Below are 14506 nucleotides of genomic sequence, written 5' to 3'. Positions count from 1 at the left end.
TCAATACCTGCCATGTGAAGATACTCTGTTAGATACTTTAGAACAGTAATCCAGGCTTTGTTGTTAATGTACCCATCAAGAAATATTTGAGTATGTTAAATTAACATTTTCACATTTGTTTATAAACAATCTACTCTTGTGCTGTTATTTACATTATGACACGTACACCAAAGAAATTAAAAGTGAGGCTGTGCACAGTGGCTCACTCCTCTAATCCCAGCACTTTGGGAGGCCGAGGTAGGCGGATCACTTGAGGCCAGGAATTCCAGACCAGCCTGGCCAACATGGCGAAACCCCATCTCTACTAAAAATACACAAATTAGCGGAGTGTGGTGGTGCACGCTTGTTGTTCCAGTTACTGGGAAGGCTGAGGCACAAGAATTGCTTGAACCCGGGAGGTGGAGTTGCAGTGAGGCGAGAGTGTGCCACGGCACTCCAGCCTGGGTGACAAAGTGAAACTTGGTCTAAAAAAGAAAGAAAGAAAGAAGAGAAAAGGCTGGGTGTGGTGGCTTACTCCTGATCCCGTAATCCCAGCACTCTGGGAGGCCGAGGCGGGCCGATCACCTGAGGTCAGGAGTTCGAGACCAGCCTGGCCAACATGGTGAAACCCCGTCTCTACTAAAAAAATACAAAAATTATCTGGGTGTGGTGGCACACACCTGTAATCCCAGCTACTCGGGAGGCTGAGGCAGGAGAATCGCTTGAATCCAGTTGGCAGAGGTTGCAGTGAGCCAGGATTGCACCACTGCACTCCAGCATGGGCGACAGAGTGAGACTCTGTCTCAAAAAAAATAAATAAATAAAATGAATAAAAGTTGTAATATTTTCTTTCTACCTTCCTGCTTTAGAAGCTCTCAAGATGAAGAGGGCAGTCTAGTGGACCACAGAATGGGTCATCTTTGGGAAGGTGTGACAAGACACCTCTCTGGGAGGGATGGTGTGAGAAGCTCAGTGAAGGCACTGAGTGCTGCATGCCTTTCCTCCTCCCCACTTCTCTGTTGCAGGCCTCCAGTGAGCAGGGCCCCACCACAGCCAGAGAAACTCCAGACAAACAATGTAGGCAAGAAAAAGAGACCTATAGAGGTAAGGAAAACTCACTCTCCAGTGTTACTGAAATGTATCCAGAGTTCTTTTTTATAAAACACCCAAGTTTTGTCATTAGTTTTCATGAAAATCAGTGTATTGAGTACTGTTTTTTGTTTGACTTAATTCTTATGTAAGTCTGAGTTTTGGATGGATATTCTCTGTTTCTCTTAATTTTTTAAATTAGTCTTCCTTTTACTTTTCTGTGAATAATACCCTAATTGAACTGTATCTCAGAGGAGTCCTAAACCTAAGTATGTGTGAATGATCTTTTGCTTATAGAAGCACAGACACCTTGGCAGTATCTAAAATTCAGTGGCTTAAATTTGTAAATTAAAGAGTAAGTACTTATACCAAATAGGAATTTTGACCCTGTGCGATATATTCACTGTACAGGGTTCATGAAGCCTGTTTCTCCTTCTGTCTCTGCTTCCAGCCAAAGTAACCTTACGTAATAATTGAGGAAGAAGGAAGGCTCTTCAGGCATTTCATAATCCCGGTAGCAGCAGCAAACAACCAAACTCTGCTAAATCAAACGTAAACAAGGCGTAAAGCTGTGCGATGGTGATTGCTGTCGTTCCCTCCCCAACCTAGTCCTACAAAGTCAATGAAATGTACATTTTCAGTTGCAGAATTATCTGCCAGAACTTCAGCATGAATTGTCAGAGACAGTATACTTAGTTTTTGTCCACCGATGATGAATGTACTGTTTGAGTTCTTCGAAGTATGTGACTTGGACATAATTTATCCTGACTCTTGTATGTAGGTCAGATACTTTGATTAACAATGAACATAAAATTTTCTTCTTTTGGACACAAGAAATACAGTCCCTCTATGTCCATGGGGGATAGATTCCCCCTGGGGATGCCAAAATCCACAGGTGCTCAAGTGCCTTATATAAAATGGCATAGTAATTTGCATATAACCTATGCACATTCTCCTGCATACTTTAAACCATCCGTAGATTACTTATGATACCTAATACAGTGTAAATGCTGTATACATATTTGTTATACTATATTGTGTTTTAAATGTTATTTTTTATTGTTTTTTTCCCCAATATTTTCTATCTGGAATTGGTTGAATTCTTGGATATGTAAGGCCAACTGTACCTCAGTGTTTACATGTGAAATCTTAAGAACTAAAGTTCTTGGAATCAGACTACCTTGTGATTCCATTTTCCTTTTCATAACTTTATATAGAAAAGTATAGAATGTATGTTTAAGCTGCCCAAAACAGGTTATATAAAGAAGTATGAGTAGCTTAATTTTGTATATTAAGTTTGTAAAACATCAAAAATGCATACTCCATTTTGACTGCAGACACTACTAGTATTATGTATACAACAAAACAGTGGTGAACATTTAGACATGAGGAAGAATATAATGGTTTTATTATTATCATTATAGGACCTTGTGTTGGAGCTCATTTTTGGTTATCGAGGCAGAGACTGTAGGAATAATGTTCACTATTTAAATGATGGTGATGATATAATTTATCACACTGCATCTGTTGGAATTCTGCACAATGTTGCTACAGGTAGGAAACCCTGATTCTCCATCCCTCTATCACTTTTTTTAACTTAGAAATTTTGATCTAGCAGCTTAAAATCTTTGTTAAAGCTATAAATAGTAATTGAAATGTAGGAGAAACACTCCAGAATAAAAATATTTCATATTTCAGAACTTTCTAGTAATATTTCAAGTAAACAAATTTCAGTTTTAAGAGAGTATAATACAGCAGAAAAGGAATTCATAATGCAAAGTGCTCATAAGTCTCTATTAGAAGTAAAGGTTTTACTGTATGTTAAAACCATGTTTTATATTGAAACCATTTGTAACTTTAATTCTATTTTCCCATAACCTCATGATGAGAATAGATGGTTTGGATGGTGGTTTCTGATAGTGATTGAATGTAGCATGTTGGGTGAGTGATTGCTGGGGCTGGAAGTGTTCTTACTGAGGCCTTGGAAAGCCAAGGAAGAAAGGCTAAGAAAGCTGTTTATCTGTGGCTCTATGATGATACCTTGTTTGATCCAAGAAGGTGAGAAAATTATTTCTTGATGTTCATTTAACTGATTGGATTATTCAGTTGGATTATTCAAGAGCAAATAACGTTCTGTTAGCATCATTTGATGAACAATGTGATAATGCTACTAGTAACATTAAGTATTTAATTTTGAATTGTTTTATTACAATTTAATGGCAAACTTCATAAAAGTCTGAAAGTTAGAAGTAAAAATAAAGGTTATCTAGTTCATTCTGGTTTTCCTCTGATAGCTTCATCCTGAATGGGTAAAGAGTAGATTGATGATGTGAATTATAATCCACCACCTCTTGTCGGTATTAACCATCAATATGATCTTTCTATTTTGGTTTCATAAAGAAAAGGATTCACCAGGATCACACAGAAATCAGTGGCAATTTTCTATTTAATAATTTGGGCCATTTAAAACATACTGATTAGAGAGAAAAATCCTTCTTAATCGAGGTCTGTCTGTCCTTCAGAGAGAATGAGGAAGAGTAAGATAAACAAGAAAGGAATGTATGTGTAAACTCTCATGTTTATACTTATAATTTTATTTTTACTTTTCTGATTTGTAATTAATCACTTTTCTAGTGGTGGGGTGTCTAGAGAGAGGGCAGATGGAGGTAGGCCACCTGCTTTAGTTTTTATTATATTTGGTTTCTCACCAGTTTGAGGATACATTGTGCATAGTGTAGGAAGTGGGTTTGCCATAAATGCTTCATTATTTTGAGGTGTGTTCCTTCAATTCCTAGTTTGTTGAAGGTTTTTAACATGAAAGGGATGTTGGATTTTATCGAAAGCATTTTCCATATCTGTTGAGATAATCATATGGTTTTTGTTTTTAATTCTGTTTGTATGGTAAATCACATTCGTTAATTTGCATATGTTGAACCAACCTTGCATGCCAGGAATGATGAAGCCTGCTTGATCATGGTGAATTAATTTTTTGATGTCCTGCTGGATTTTGTTTGCTAGTATTTTGTTGAGGCTTTTCGCATCTATGTTCATCATAGGGATGATGTTTTGTATGGGAATGATGTTTTGTATGGGATGTTTTGTAGTTTTCTATGGGAATATTGGCCTGTAGTTTTCTTTTTTCAAATGTCTTTGGCAGGTTTTTGTATGAGGGTGATGCTGGCTTCACAGAATGAGTTAGAGAGGAGTGCCCACTCCTCTATTTTTTAGAATAGTTTCAGTAGGATTGGCACCAGCTTTTCTTTGTATGTCTGGGAGAATTCAGCTCTGAATCCATCTGGTCCAGGGCTTTTTGATAGGTTTTTTATTACTGATTCAATTTTGGAACTCATTATTGGTCTGTTTAGGATTTCAGTTTCTTCCTGATTCAATCTTGAGAGGTTGTGTGTTTCTAGGAATTTATCCATCTCCTCTAGATTTTTCTTCTTCTTTTTTTAGAGGCCCACAACTAACATCATAGCCTCTAGATCTTCTAGTTTGTGTATTTAGAGGTGTTCATAATAGTCTCTGAGGGCCTTTTGTGTTCTTGTGGGATTGGTTGTAATGTGATCTTTGTCATTTTTTATTGTGTTTATTGGGATCTTCTTTTTTTTGTTAAGCTAACTATTAGTGGTCTATTGATCTCGTTTATCTTTTCAAAAAACCGATTTTTTTATTTTGTTGATTCTTTGTATAGATGTTTGGGTCTCAGTATTGTTCATTTCTGCTCTGATTTTGTTATTTATTTTCTTCTGCTAGCTTTGGGGTTACTTTGTTCTTGTATTTATATTTCCTCCAGGTGTGATGTTAGATTGTTAATTTGGGATCTTTCTAACATTTTGAGATAGGCATTTAGCACTGTAAGCTTTCCTCTTAACATTTAACATGCTTTTGCTACATGCCAAAGATTTTGGTATGTTGTGTCTCTGTTTTAATCTACTTTGAAGATTTTTTTTAAATTTTTGCCTTAATTTCATTGTTTACCCAAAAGTCATTCAGGAGCAAGTTATTTAATTTTTACGTAATTGTGTGGTTTTGGGAGATCTTGTTGGTATTGATTTCTATTTTCCACTGTGGGTAGAGAGTATGGCAGAGATGATTTCAATTTTCTTGAATTTATTGAGACTTGCTTTATGGCTGAACATGTGGTCAATCTTAGAGTATGTTTCATGTGCAGATGAGAAGAATGTATATTCTATGGTTGATGGGCAGAGTGTTCTTTCTGTTATGTCCAATTGGTCAAGTATTGAATTCAAGTCCAGAATTTCTTTGTTAGTTTTCTACCTTGATGATCTAACACTATCAGTGGGTTGTTGAAGTGCCCCACTTGTTTGATTTTTGTTTTGCTTTTTGGGGGGCCTAGTATTATTCATGGTTTCTCTATCCTCTGGATCCAACCTACTGCTCTGAACTCATTTTCCACCTCTTCATTTTACTTCCACAAGTCTATCTTTTTTCCCTTCTGCATGGACTACTGTCATAGCCTTACAAGGTCTCTTCACTGTTACTACTACCAGATGAATCACATTATACTTATTTGATCAAAAAACTTCAATTCCTGCTGGGCACGGTGGCTCACGCCCGTAATCCCAGCATTTTGGGAGGCTAAGATGGGCGGATCACTTGAGGCCAGGAGTTTGAGACCAGCCTGGCCAACACAGCAAAACCCTGTATCTACTAAAAATACAAAAAATATATAGCTGGGCATGATGGCACACACCTGTAATCCCAGCTACTTGGGAGGCTGAGGCATGAGAATTGCTTGAACCGGGGAAGTGGAGGTTGCAATGAGCCAGGATCACGCCATTGCACTCCACCCTGGGCAACAGAGTGAGACTGTCTCAAAAAAAACAAAAACAAAAACAAAAACAGATTGCAGTTCTTCCTCCACTGACATAAGAACAAATATAAAATGTGGCTCAATATGGCCCAAATTATTAAATGGAAAATTACTACTGGTTTCTGTGTGACTCTGGCAAATCCTTTTCTTTAAGAAACCAAAACAGAAGGATCATGGGCTGACACTCAAAATCCTCCCTAACTCTAGTCCCAAGCTGCCTTTCCAACCATGTTACTCATCTTTCTTCTTCATGACCCTACACTTCAGCCAAATGAGCCTGTTATATGGATACACAACACTTTCCTGCCTTTAGGCCTCTGCTTAAAGTGTTCCTCTGTCTAGAAGGCCCTTCCCCACTGACTTTTTGTAAAAGATTTGTAAAATCTATCTGGGTCAGTCCAGGAGTACCATATTCCCATGATGAGATTAATCTTTTCTGCTCTGAATTCCCATAGCATTTTGATCCCAACTCTCTTATGGCACTTGGAATCTTCAGCCTTGTACTGTATTGTTTATCCCTTTTACGGCTCTATCCCATTACATAATTCTGAATCATTTTTCTATCCTTATGATGCTGTATACATAGTAAGTGCTCAAAAACATGTTTTGAATAAGCAAATAGGTTAAAGAGTAGTTTATTGTTCTGGGTAAGTGCTTTTGGCTGTTACATCTTAAAATTTTCAAACTTAATTCTCAAATTCTTTTTTGTAGGTTCTCAGAGTTTTTATCAGGAACATAATGATGATATTCTGTGCCTCACAGTAAACCAGCACCCCAAATTTATCAACATAGTGGCAACTGGCCAAGTAGGTATGTTTCTGTATTTTAAAAAGAAACAATTTAAAGCATTTGCTTTGTTCAAATAAATTCAATATCCAAGGAAAAAATCAAAATCTTATTGATTTATCGATTGTTCAAAATCTATGTATACATAAAGCCCTACCCAATTATACCATATTATTTGCTTTCAGGTACCTTTTTCTCACTCACTCTGGTTATCTGAGTTGGTCTTGACAATCCAAAATTTAAAGGAAACTAATTGTATGGTAGTTGAAATAGTTGGATTTAGTCCTTTAGCAGGAATTTCTGGTCAGCAAAAAGGTTTAAGTCAATAGCATATAAAGCAGAAAAGAGGAGTTTGAAGAGGAAGTAGTAAACAAAGGGAAGCTAAGAAATAACTAGACTGGGCGGGGTAGAACCCTGCTTCCATGGGGATTCAGGCTGGAAAGAAGAGAGGACCCAAGTCTGTTTGTTGTTGGTAAATCCCTTCTGCCTTTTTCTTTTCTTTGTCATTGACCTAATTCACCAACTGTTTTGAGCTGTTTTGAAATATACCTGTATTCTTTTACCTCTGTGAAAAACTGTTAAACAAAGGCCATAACTCTACAGTCAAACTGATGAGAGGATGGCAGGTCTGTTTAGGACATATCTGCCAACCTGTGATTACTAAATATGAATATGGCAGAAGTTTCATAAACTTCAATACGTTTGTAAAATTTATTGAAATCATTGAGTTTGTTGGAATTTATTGGGCCTTGATGGCTAAGCTAGCTTTCCAGATCCCTTTTCTTCTTGACTAAGATAATTTATACTTTTAATATCTTTATTTTTCACGCGAGTACTAAGTTGATAGTCAGGAATTTGTTGTCTGGGTTGCCTGGTTCTGAAGCTATGCCACATAGACCCTTGTGTTTTTCCTTTTTGTACAGTTTTCTACTTTTAAAAGTAAATGGAACATTACCCATTATACAGAAAATATTCTAATCTTTGCATATAAATACATAGGTCTAGCTTCTGTTTGTGCTAAGATTTTGGAAAGTGAAGTCTTATTTTCACTGTGCACAAGGAACAAGGCCCATCTCCTTGAGGAATGAAGAAACTATGTTACCTAAGTACCTAGCTCAATGCCTCTTGGTACATAGTTACTGTTTAGTTAATTTTTATTGAGTAAATTCACTTACTCAACAAATTTACTGAACACCTGCCATGTGCGAGGTATTGTTTTAGGCGCTGGGGATATGGGCTACTTACAAAAAGGCAAAATCCCTGTATTAATGGGATTTACGTTCTGCAAATAGAATTCTAGAATATGGTTCTTTCATTTCCCACCTTGGCTTCTCCTTTTCTTTCCTTTGCTCTCCCTCTGTTAGGCAACTTATTTATCATTTTAGTGCTGTGGTTTTCTTTCTTAGTTAAGAAATGTCATGGTCACAAATTAATCTTTTAGGAATTTGGCCCTTTTCTCCCCTTTATTTTGAAAGACAACACTATAGAAAATATGAAATGTTTAATTATATCCCTCCTCTTTCTTTCCAAGTCAAACTCTGGGGAGTACAGAGGTAAATTTTAGATTATATATGTAGCTCCATTCCTTACACCATTTGTACCCTTCCAGAAGATAGATAACAAAAATTACTGGTGACTAATTAAGATAGACTCAAGGGAAGACTAAAGAATAAGAAAGGATTTTATTTTTCTCCTCACACATAAAGAGAATTGTTTTGTTACTTTGCTGTCAGGCTTGTTTAATACCCACAAAACACAAAACAGCATTTACAATGTTTATTGTTCCTTCTGTTAAAAATCATATAGATCATAGAAGAATTGAAATGTTTGATTTTGTACTATTTTAGCCAGTTACATTCAAACTTTTTTCCTGGCTAGAATCTTGGAATTTTAGGGCCAAGTATATCATTTTGTCCTCTCTGTTACAGTGTGTTTGAACCCTGCTGCCACTTAATACCTAATGAAGTAAACGTTTCCCTGGGAAGCTTAGTTATAAAGTGGTTCTTCATATACAACAGAAATCTGTCTGTGATTGCTACTCTTTGGCCCTCATTCTTGGTGTATCTAGAACATCTAATCACATTCCCATGGCATTATCTTCCAGTTTTGGAGACAGCTAGCATATTCTCCCTGAGTCTTATCTAGTTCTTATCTTTTATTTGTTTCTTTGTTTGTGACAGAGTCTTGTTCTGTTGCCCAGGCTGTAGTGCAGTGGCACAATCTCGGCTCACTGCAGCCCCCACCTCCCGGGTTCACGCCATTCTCCTGTCTCAGCCTCCTGAGTAGCTGGGACTACAGGTGCACGCCACCACGCCTGGCTAATTTTTGTATTTTTAGTAAAGACGGGGTTTCACCATGTTGGCCAGGATGGTCTTGATCTCTTGACCTTGTTATCTGCCCGCCTTGGCTTCCCAAAGTGCTGGGATTACAGGCATGAGCCACCGTGCCCAGCCTTTTGCTTCTCTTTTAAAAGGTCTCCTTTGGCACCCTCCAACTACATTCCATGGAACAAGGTGTACATGAGAGCAAGGGGATTGCTTTCCATGGGGGAGCCTACTTCTCCACTGGACCATGTTTTGGGTATATGAAATCCCAGAATTCTCTACCAGATGGTCCTGAACCTACTAATGGCCCTGCATGAGCCTTTTCTCTGCGTCTGTCCTCCCAGTGACAGACTGTACAACCAATGTGTATACTCTTGAGGGGTGGCCAAGCTGTTCTTTGTGTAGGGGTGGATGGAGTTCTAATGCAGTAGCTAGGATAACCACATGTCTTAAGAAATTTGAGCTGCCATGACAGATACCACAGAGTTTGTAGCTTAACAACAGAAATGTTATTTTTCACAGCTCTGGAGGTTGGAAGTCCAAAATCAGGGTGCCAGCATGGTCAAGTTGTGGTGAGGGCCTTCTCTGTATTTGCAGATGGCTGTCTTCTCATTATATCCTCACATGGTGAAAAAAGATTATCTTTCTCCTGTCTCTTATAAGAACACTAATCTCATTGTGAGGGCTCCATCCTCATAACCTTCACACCTCCTAATACCATCACACTGGTGATTAGGGTTTCAGTATATGAATTTTGGGGGAAGACAGACATCCAGTTCATAGCACCACACATGAGCTTCCATGGTTCTTTGTGGTGTGGGATGGAAGAGAATGAGACAGGTTGTCTCATGCTGCCCAAACTCTAAGGAGTTCTAAATTGGTATCTGCCTTCCAGATCATTATAGGAGTGTACTCATCAAGGTAAGAGGCTAGAATATATTTTATTTGATAAGTTTTATCTTGATGGATAGCTTTAAAATATTTAGGCCGATGACATTCAAGCCTTCATTTGTACTTCTGTCCCAGACCCTGTTAATATTCAGAGACAAACCTAGTCTCTCCAGACCAAACGCTCCCAGTCTTTCACCCAGGCTTCAGGTGGCAAAGTTCCAAGCCCTCTCACCATTTGGTTGTTAATAGAGCATATTCATAACTAAAAATGATATTTCCTATATGGTCTGCTCAGCAGAGTTAAGTACTTTATTCTGTTTTTCCTCATGTTCCAGGTCAAGGCACTATGGTCCTATGTTATCAATATGTTTTTTAAATCATTATTTCATATGGATATAAAGCTTTGCCAAAGCAAAAAACAATCACCTGTCTTCAATGGATTCCTATATTTTTATTTTCTTTCTTGTTCTAAAGACTGCTACTTTGAAAAGTTTGGTTATTAGGTATTTCTACCACAAATATAATGAGCATGAGCTTTCACATTTTCTTTCTTGGCAAACTTGTACTCATATGGAAAATCTTTAGCTGAAAGAAAGAACTTTTTTCCTTTCTTGAGTTATACAGTAAGCTTTGCCATCATGTCTCTCAGCTCAGAAGGTTTAGATCTAATTCTTCCCTGGAGACAAAGATGCATTAAAAGATGCATATGGAAAATCTTTAGTTGAAAGAAAGAACTTGTTTCCTTTCTTGAGTTACATAGTAACCTTTGCTGTCATTAAAACTCCAGAGAGTCTATTATTAGCAGTACATTTTTATAAACCAAAATGAGGGTAATATAATTTTAAATCATATCAGTATCATTTTAAAAGTTATTATAATTAAAAGTTTATGTAACTCATTAAATGCAAAGAAAACAAAATTTTTATCCAAAGGAAGATTGAAAGATCATACATAGCATGTTAATAAGTATGTATGATTGAAATGAGTGCCTTCTCTTACAGTTTACTCAATCAAATGTAATAAAACCAATTTTGTATATAATAGTTTAAATTATAATTAATATGATATTTGGGTTTTTACAGATTTTACAGATTTATGTTATTTATAGATAATTATTTTCCATTATAGGTGATTCAGCAGACATGTCAGGTAAGGAAAACTAAACATTTTCTGCTTTATTTATATTGTTTGGTAATGATAGTGCATATTAAACAAGTTCAAGTATATTAGTCCGTTCTTGCATTACTATTAAAGAACTGGGTAATTTACAAAGAAAATGTGTTTAATTGGCTCACAGCTCCACAGGCTGTACAGGAAATGGGGCTGGGGAGGCCTCAGGAAATTTACAATCATGGTGGAAGGCAAAGGGCTTGAGCAGGTATGTCCTGTATGGTGGAAGCAGGAGGAAGAGAGAGAAAGGGGAGGTACTACACGTTTAAACAAGCAGATCTCATGAGAACTCACAATCACAAGAACAGCAAGGGGGAAATATGCCCCCATGATCCAGTCACCTCCCACCAGGCCCCTTCTCCAACACCGGGGGTTACAATTCAATGTGCGATTTGGGCAGGGACATACATCCAAACCATATCATCAAGTATCTTGTTACTCTATAAAAAACTTGCGGATTTTTTTTAATGAAGAATACATTATTTTAATGTCATGATTCTGAACTCAATCTGTGGTAATAGTAATGGTTTTTTTGGACAAGCATGGTAGCTCACACCTGTAATCCCAGTGCTTTGGAAGGCCAAGGTCTGAGGATCACTTGAGCCCAGGAGTTCAAGACCAGCCTGGGCAACATAGTGAGACCCTGTTCTCAGCACTGTTTTAAGCACTTTAATAAAAGTATAAGCATTTTAAATAAAAGTTTTATTTGACACGACCATGCTTATGAAGTTATATATGTTCTGTGGCAGCTTTCGTGCTACAATGGCAGAGGTGTGTAGTAGCTACAGAGGCTATAGATGACACTCATCTGTTTGCACTGCTTTTTGGTACTCTGCAAGTTCCAGTAACACAATTATAATTCACAGACTTTGAGCACTATCTGTTATCTCTTGTTATTTTATTTTGGTTTTTAACTAGTAAATCTCCATCATGTCAAGACAAGGGTACAAAAAACAAAAATAGTTTTTGAATATCACACTTTTAAGGCACAGTGAAGCATGGATTGTATTGTAATCAAATGAGATGACAGGTGGGGTATAGTGGCTCACACCTGTAATCCCAGCACTCTGGGAGGCTGAGACAGGAGTTCCACTTGAGGCCAGGAGTTCAAGTCCAGCCTGGGCAACAGCAAGACCCTGTTTCTACAAAAAAAAAAAAAAAAAGAAAAGAAAAACTAAAATACCTTGATGATTTGAGATGAGATGGCAAGAAATGTGTTAAAAACAATAAATGAGATGATGGCAATAAAACAAAGTATTTGTTTTTTCAGAGGTGGTAACATTCAGCTATGCCAGGAGTAGATAGCTGAGGCATGATCTGGGGGCTGCAGGCTCAGACCAGTTTCAGGGGTCCCAAGACTTCCCACACATTCAGCAGTTCACTAGGAGAAATCACAGGACTCAGAGGTACTTAAGGCTTTAGTTTATTACATTGAACAGAAAAGGGAAAAGACATATGAGGTGGAATCCGGAGCATCTAGTTACAGGGTTTCTATGTCTCTCCAACACCCTCGTGCCAGGGATTACACAGAACCTGCTTCTTCCTCCAGCAGTCAAATCCAGCAACACACATGAAGTGTTTCTGCCTAGGCAAGCCTACTGAAGTCTCAGAGTCCAGAGTTTTTATTGGGGGTTGGTCACATAGGGATAAAGACCAGCCTTAACTACCAAAATACCAAACGCCCTGAAGAAAGCAAGTGTTCAGCGCCCCAGGTGGACAAAAGAGCTTTGTCAACATGGAGAACACTTCAGAAGTTCTTACACACTGGCCAAGAGCTAGCCCAGCAAGCAGGCCCTTCTGATGACAGTAACCTTGGGCCTTTGCACTGCTTTTTGGTACCCTGCAAGTACCCTGCTTATATTAAATCTTTCCTGCATAAACCCTGAGGCTGGATCAAGAAACTGGAAGGTCAGTGTGACTGGAGGAAGGCCTCTGAGATGAATGTAGAGAGGGATAGTGGTCATCTCATGCAGGATGCTGTAGCTCAGGGAGAAGAGTTTGGGTTCATGCTAAGTGCAGAGGCTGTCACTGGAGAATTTTAGACAAGGGAGTGATATGACCGAATTTATACTTTGAGAAAACCACTCTCACTATATTATTGAGAATGTAGAGGGGGAAGAGAGAAAATTGGAAAATTAGGGGGCCGTTATAGTAGTCCAAGCAAAAAACAGTTAAGCAGGGTGGCAGGAGTGAATGTGGAGAGAACGAGACAAATATGGGGTGTATTCTGGAGTAAAGCCAGTTATCCTTTCTGATTAATTGGGTATGGGCGTATGACATAGTGAGGAATCAAGGCCAGTTGAACTTTTTGCTTGAACAGTGAGCTAAATGGGATGGGGAATACTTTGAGAGAAATCAGTTTGACAGGAAGAAATTATCCACAGGTATAAGGAGCGAAATTTATTGGACATTCTTTCTTGTACAAATATAAGAAGACTGGTAGATTTGGGGATGGAAAAATAAGGAAGTACTGTCTGATGACTTCCATTTTCCCTGTATCATCAACTGAGATTGAGGAGGTGGGGAATGGGTATTAGGTTGGAACAAGGATAAAGATTTTAAATTGTCACTTTGCAATGTGGGAGAATAAATACATTAGAAGAGATATGAGCTGGGCGCAGTAGCTCACACCTGTAATCATAGCACTTTGGGTTTTTCTGTTTTGTTTTTTTCTTTTTTTGAGATGGAGTTTCACTCTTGTTGCCCAGGCTGGAGTGCAATGGCACAATCTCAGCTCACTGCAACCTCTGCCTCCCGGGTTCAAGCAATTCTCCTGCCTCAGCCTCCCAAGTAGCTGGGATTACAGGCGACTGCCACCACGCCCAGCTAACTTTTTGTATTTTTAGTAGAGATGGGGTTTCACCATGTTGGCTAGGCTGGTCTCGAACTCCTGACCTCAGGTTATCCACCCGCCTCAGCTTCTCAAAGTGCTGGGATTACAGGCGTGAGCCACCGTGCCCAGCAATCCTAGCACTTTGGGAGGCTGAAGTGGGTGGATTGCTTGAACTCAGGAGTTCAAGACCAGTGTGGGCAACATGGCAAACCCCATCTCTACAAAAATATACAAAACTTAGATGGGTGTGGTGGCATGTGCCTGTAGATCCAGCTACTCGGAAGGTTGAGGTAGGTAGATCAATTGAGCCCAGGAATTCGAGGCTGCGGTGTGTCATGATCACATCATGGCACTCCAGCCTGGATGACAGAGTGAGACCTTGTCTCAAAAAGAAAAAAGAAAAGTTACCATTGAATACATTAGATATGTTTTCAGTGGACACTATGGGAATATCTTTTGTCTCTGATAAAGTAATTTCAGCCCTCCTAAGACTGCACCTCAGAATTTGATATTTTTGATCCTTAAGGCAATTAAGCAGAGAAAACTCACTCTCTGGTAGTATTTGTAGTGACAGGCAGTTGCCCATCAAATAACTTC

General features: G+C 38.4%; 1 protein-coding gene across 5 annotated transcripts in view; it reads left to right on the top strand.

The window, feature by feature from the left end:
* Positions 1 to 14506, top strand: part of EML5 (EMAP like 5) — a 180804-nt gene that overhangs the window by 150334 nt on the left and 15964 nt on the right. For 4 of the 5 annotated variants that reach the window (XR_010109831.1, XR_008620952.1, XM_014347688.4 and 1 more), the window contains 4 exons: positions 1005 to 1083; positions 2493 to 2622; positions 6617 to 6715; positions 11035 to 11055. Coding sequence is in view for 3 of the 5 variants with exons in the window: in XM_014347688.4 (XP_014203174.2) it covers positions 1005 to 1083; positions 2493 to 2622; positions 6617 to 6715; positions 11035 to 11055 (329 nt within the window). In the remaining 2 variants the exon portion in view is untranslated. The remainder of the gene's footprint in view (positions 1 to 1004; positions 1084 to 2492; positions 2623 to 6616; positions 6716 to 11034; positions 11056 to 14506) is intronic. The other variant, XM_034937974.2, reaches the window with a different exon arrangement.

The sequence above is a fragment of the Pan paniscus genome, chromosome 15 (assembly GCF_029289425.2).
Source record: "Pan paniscus chromosome 15, NHGRI_mPanPan1-v2.0_pri, whole genome shotgun sequence".
Lineage (NCBI taxonomy): Eukaryota > Metazoa > Chordata > Mammalia > Primates > Hominidae > Pan > Pan paniscus.
Note: the sequence above shows the minus strand (reverse complement) of the source record. Positions and strands in the feature narration are given on the sequence as shown.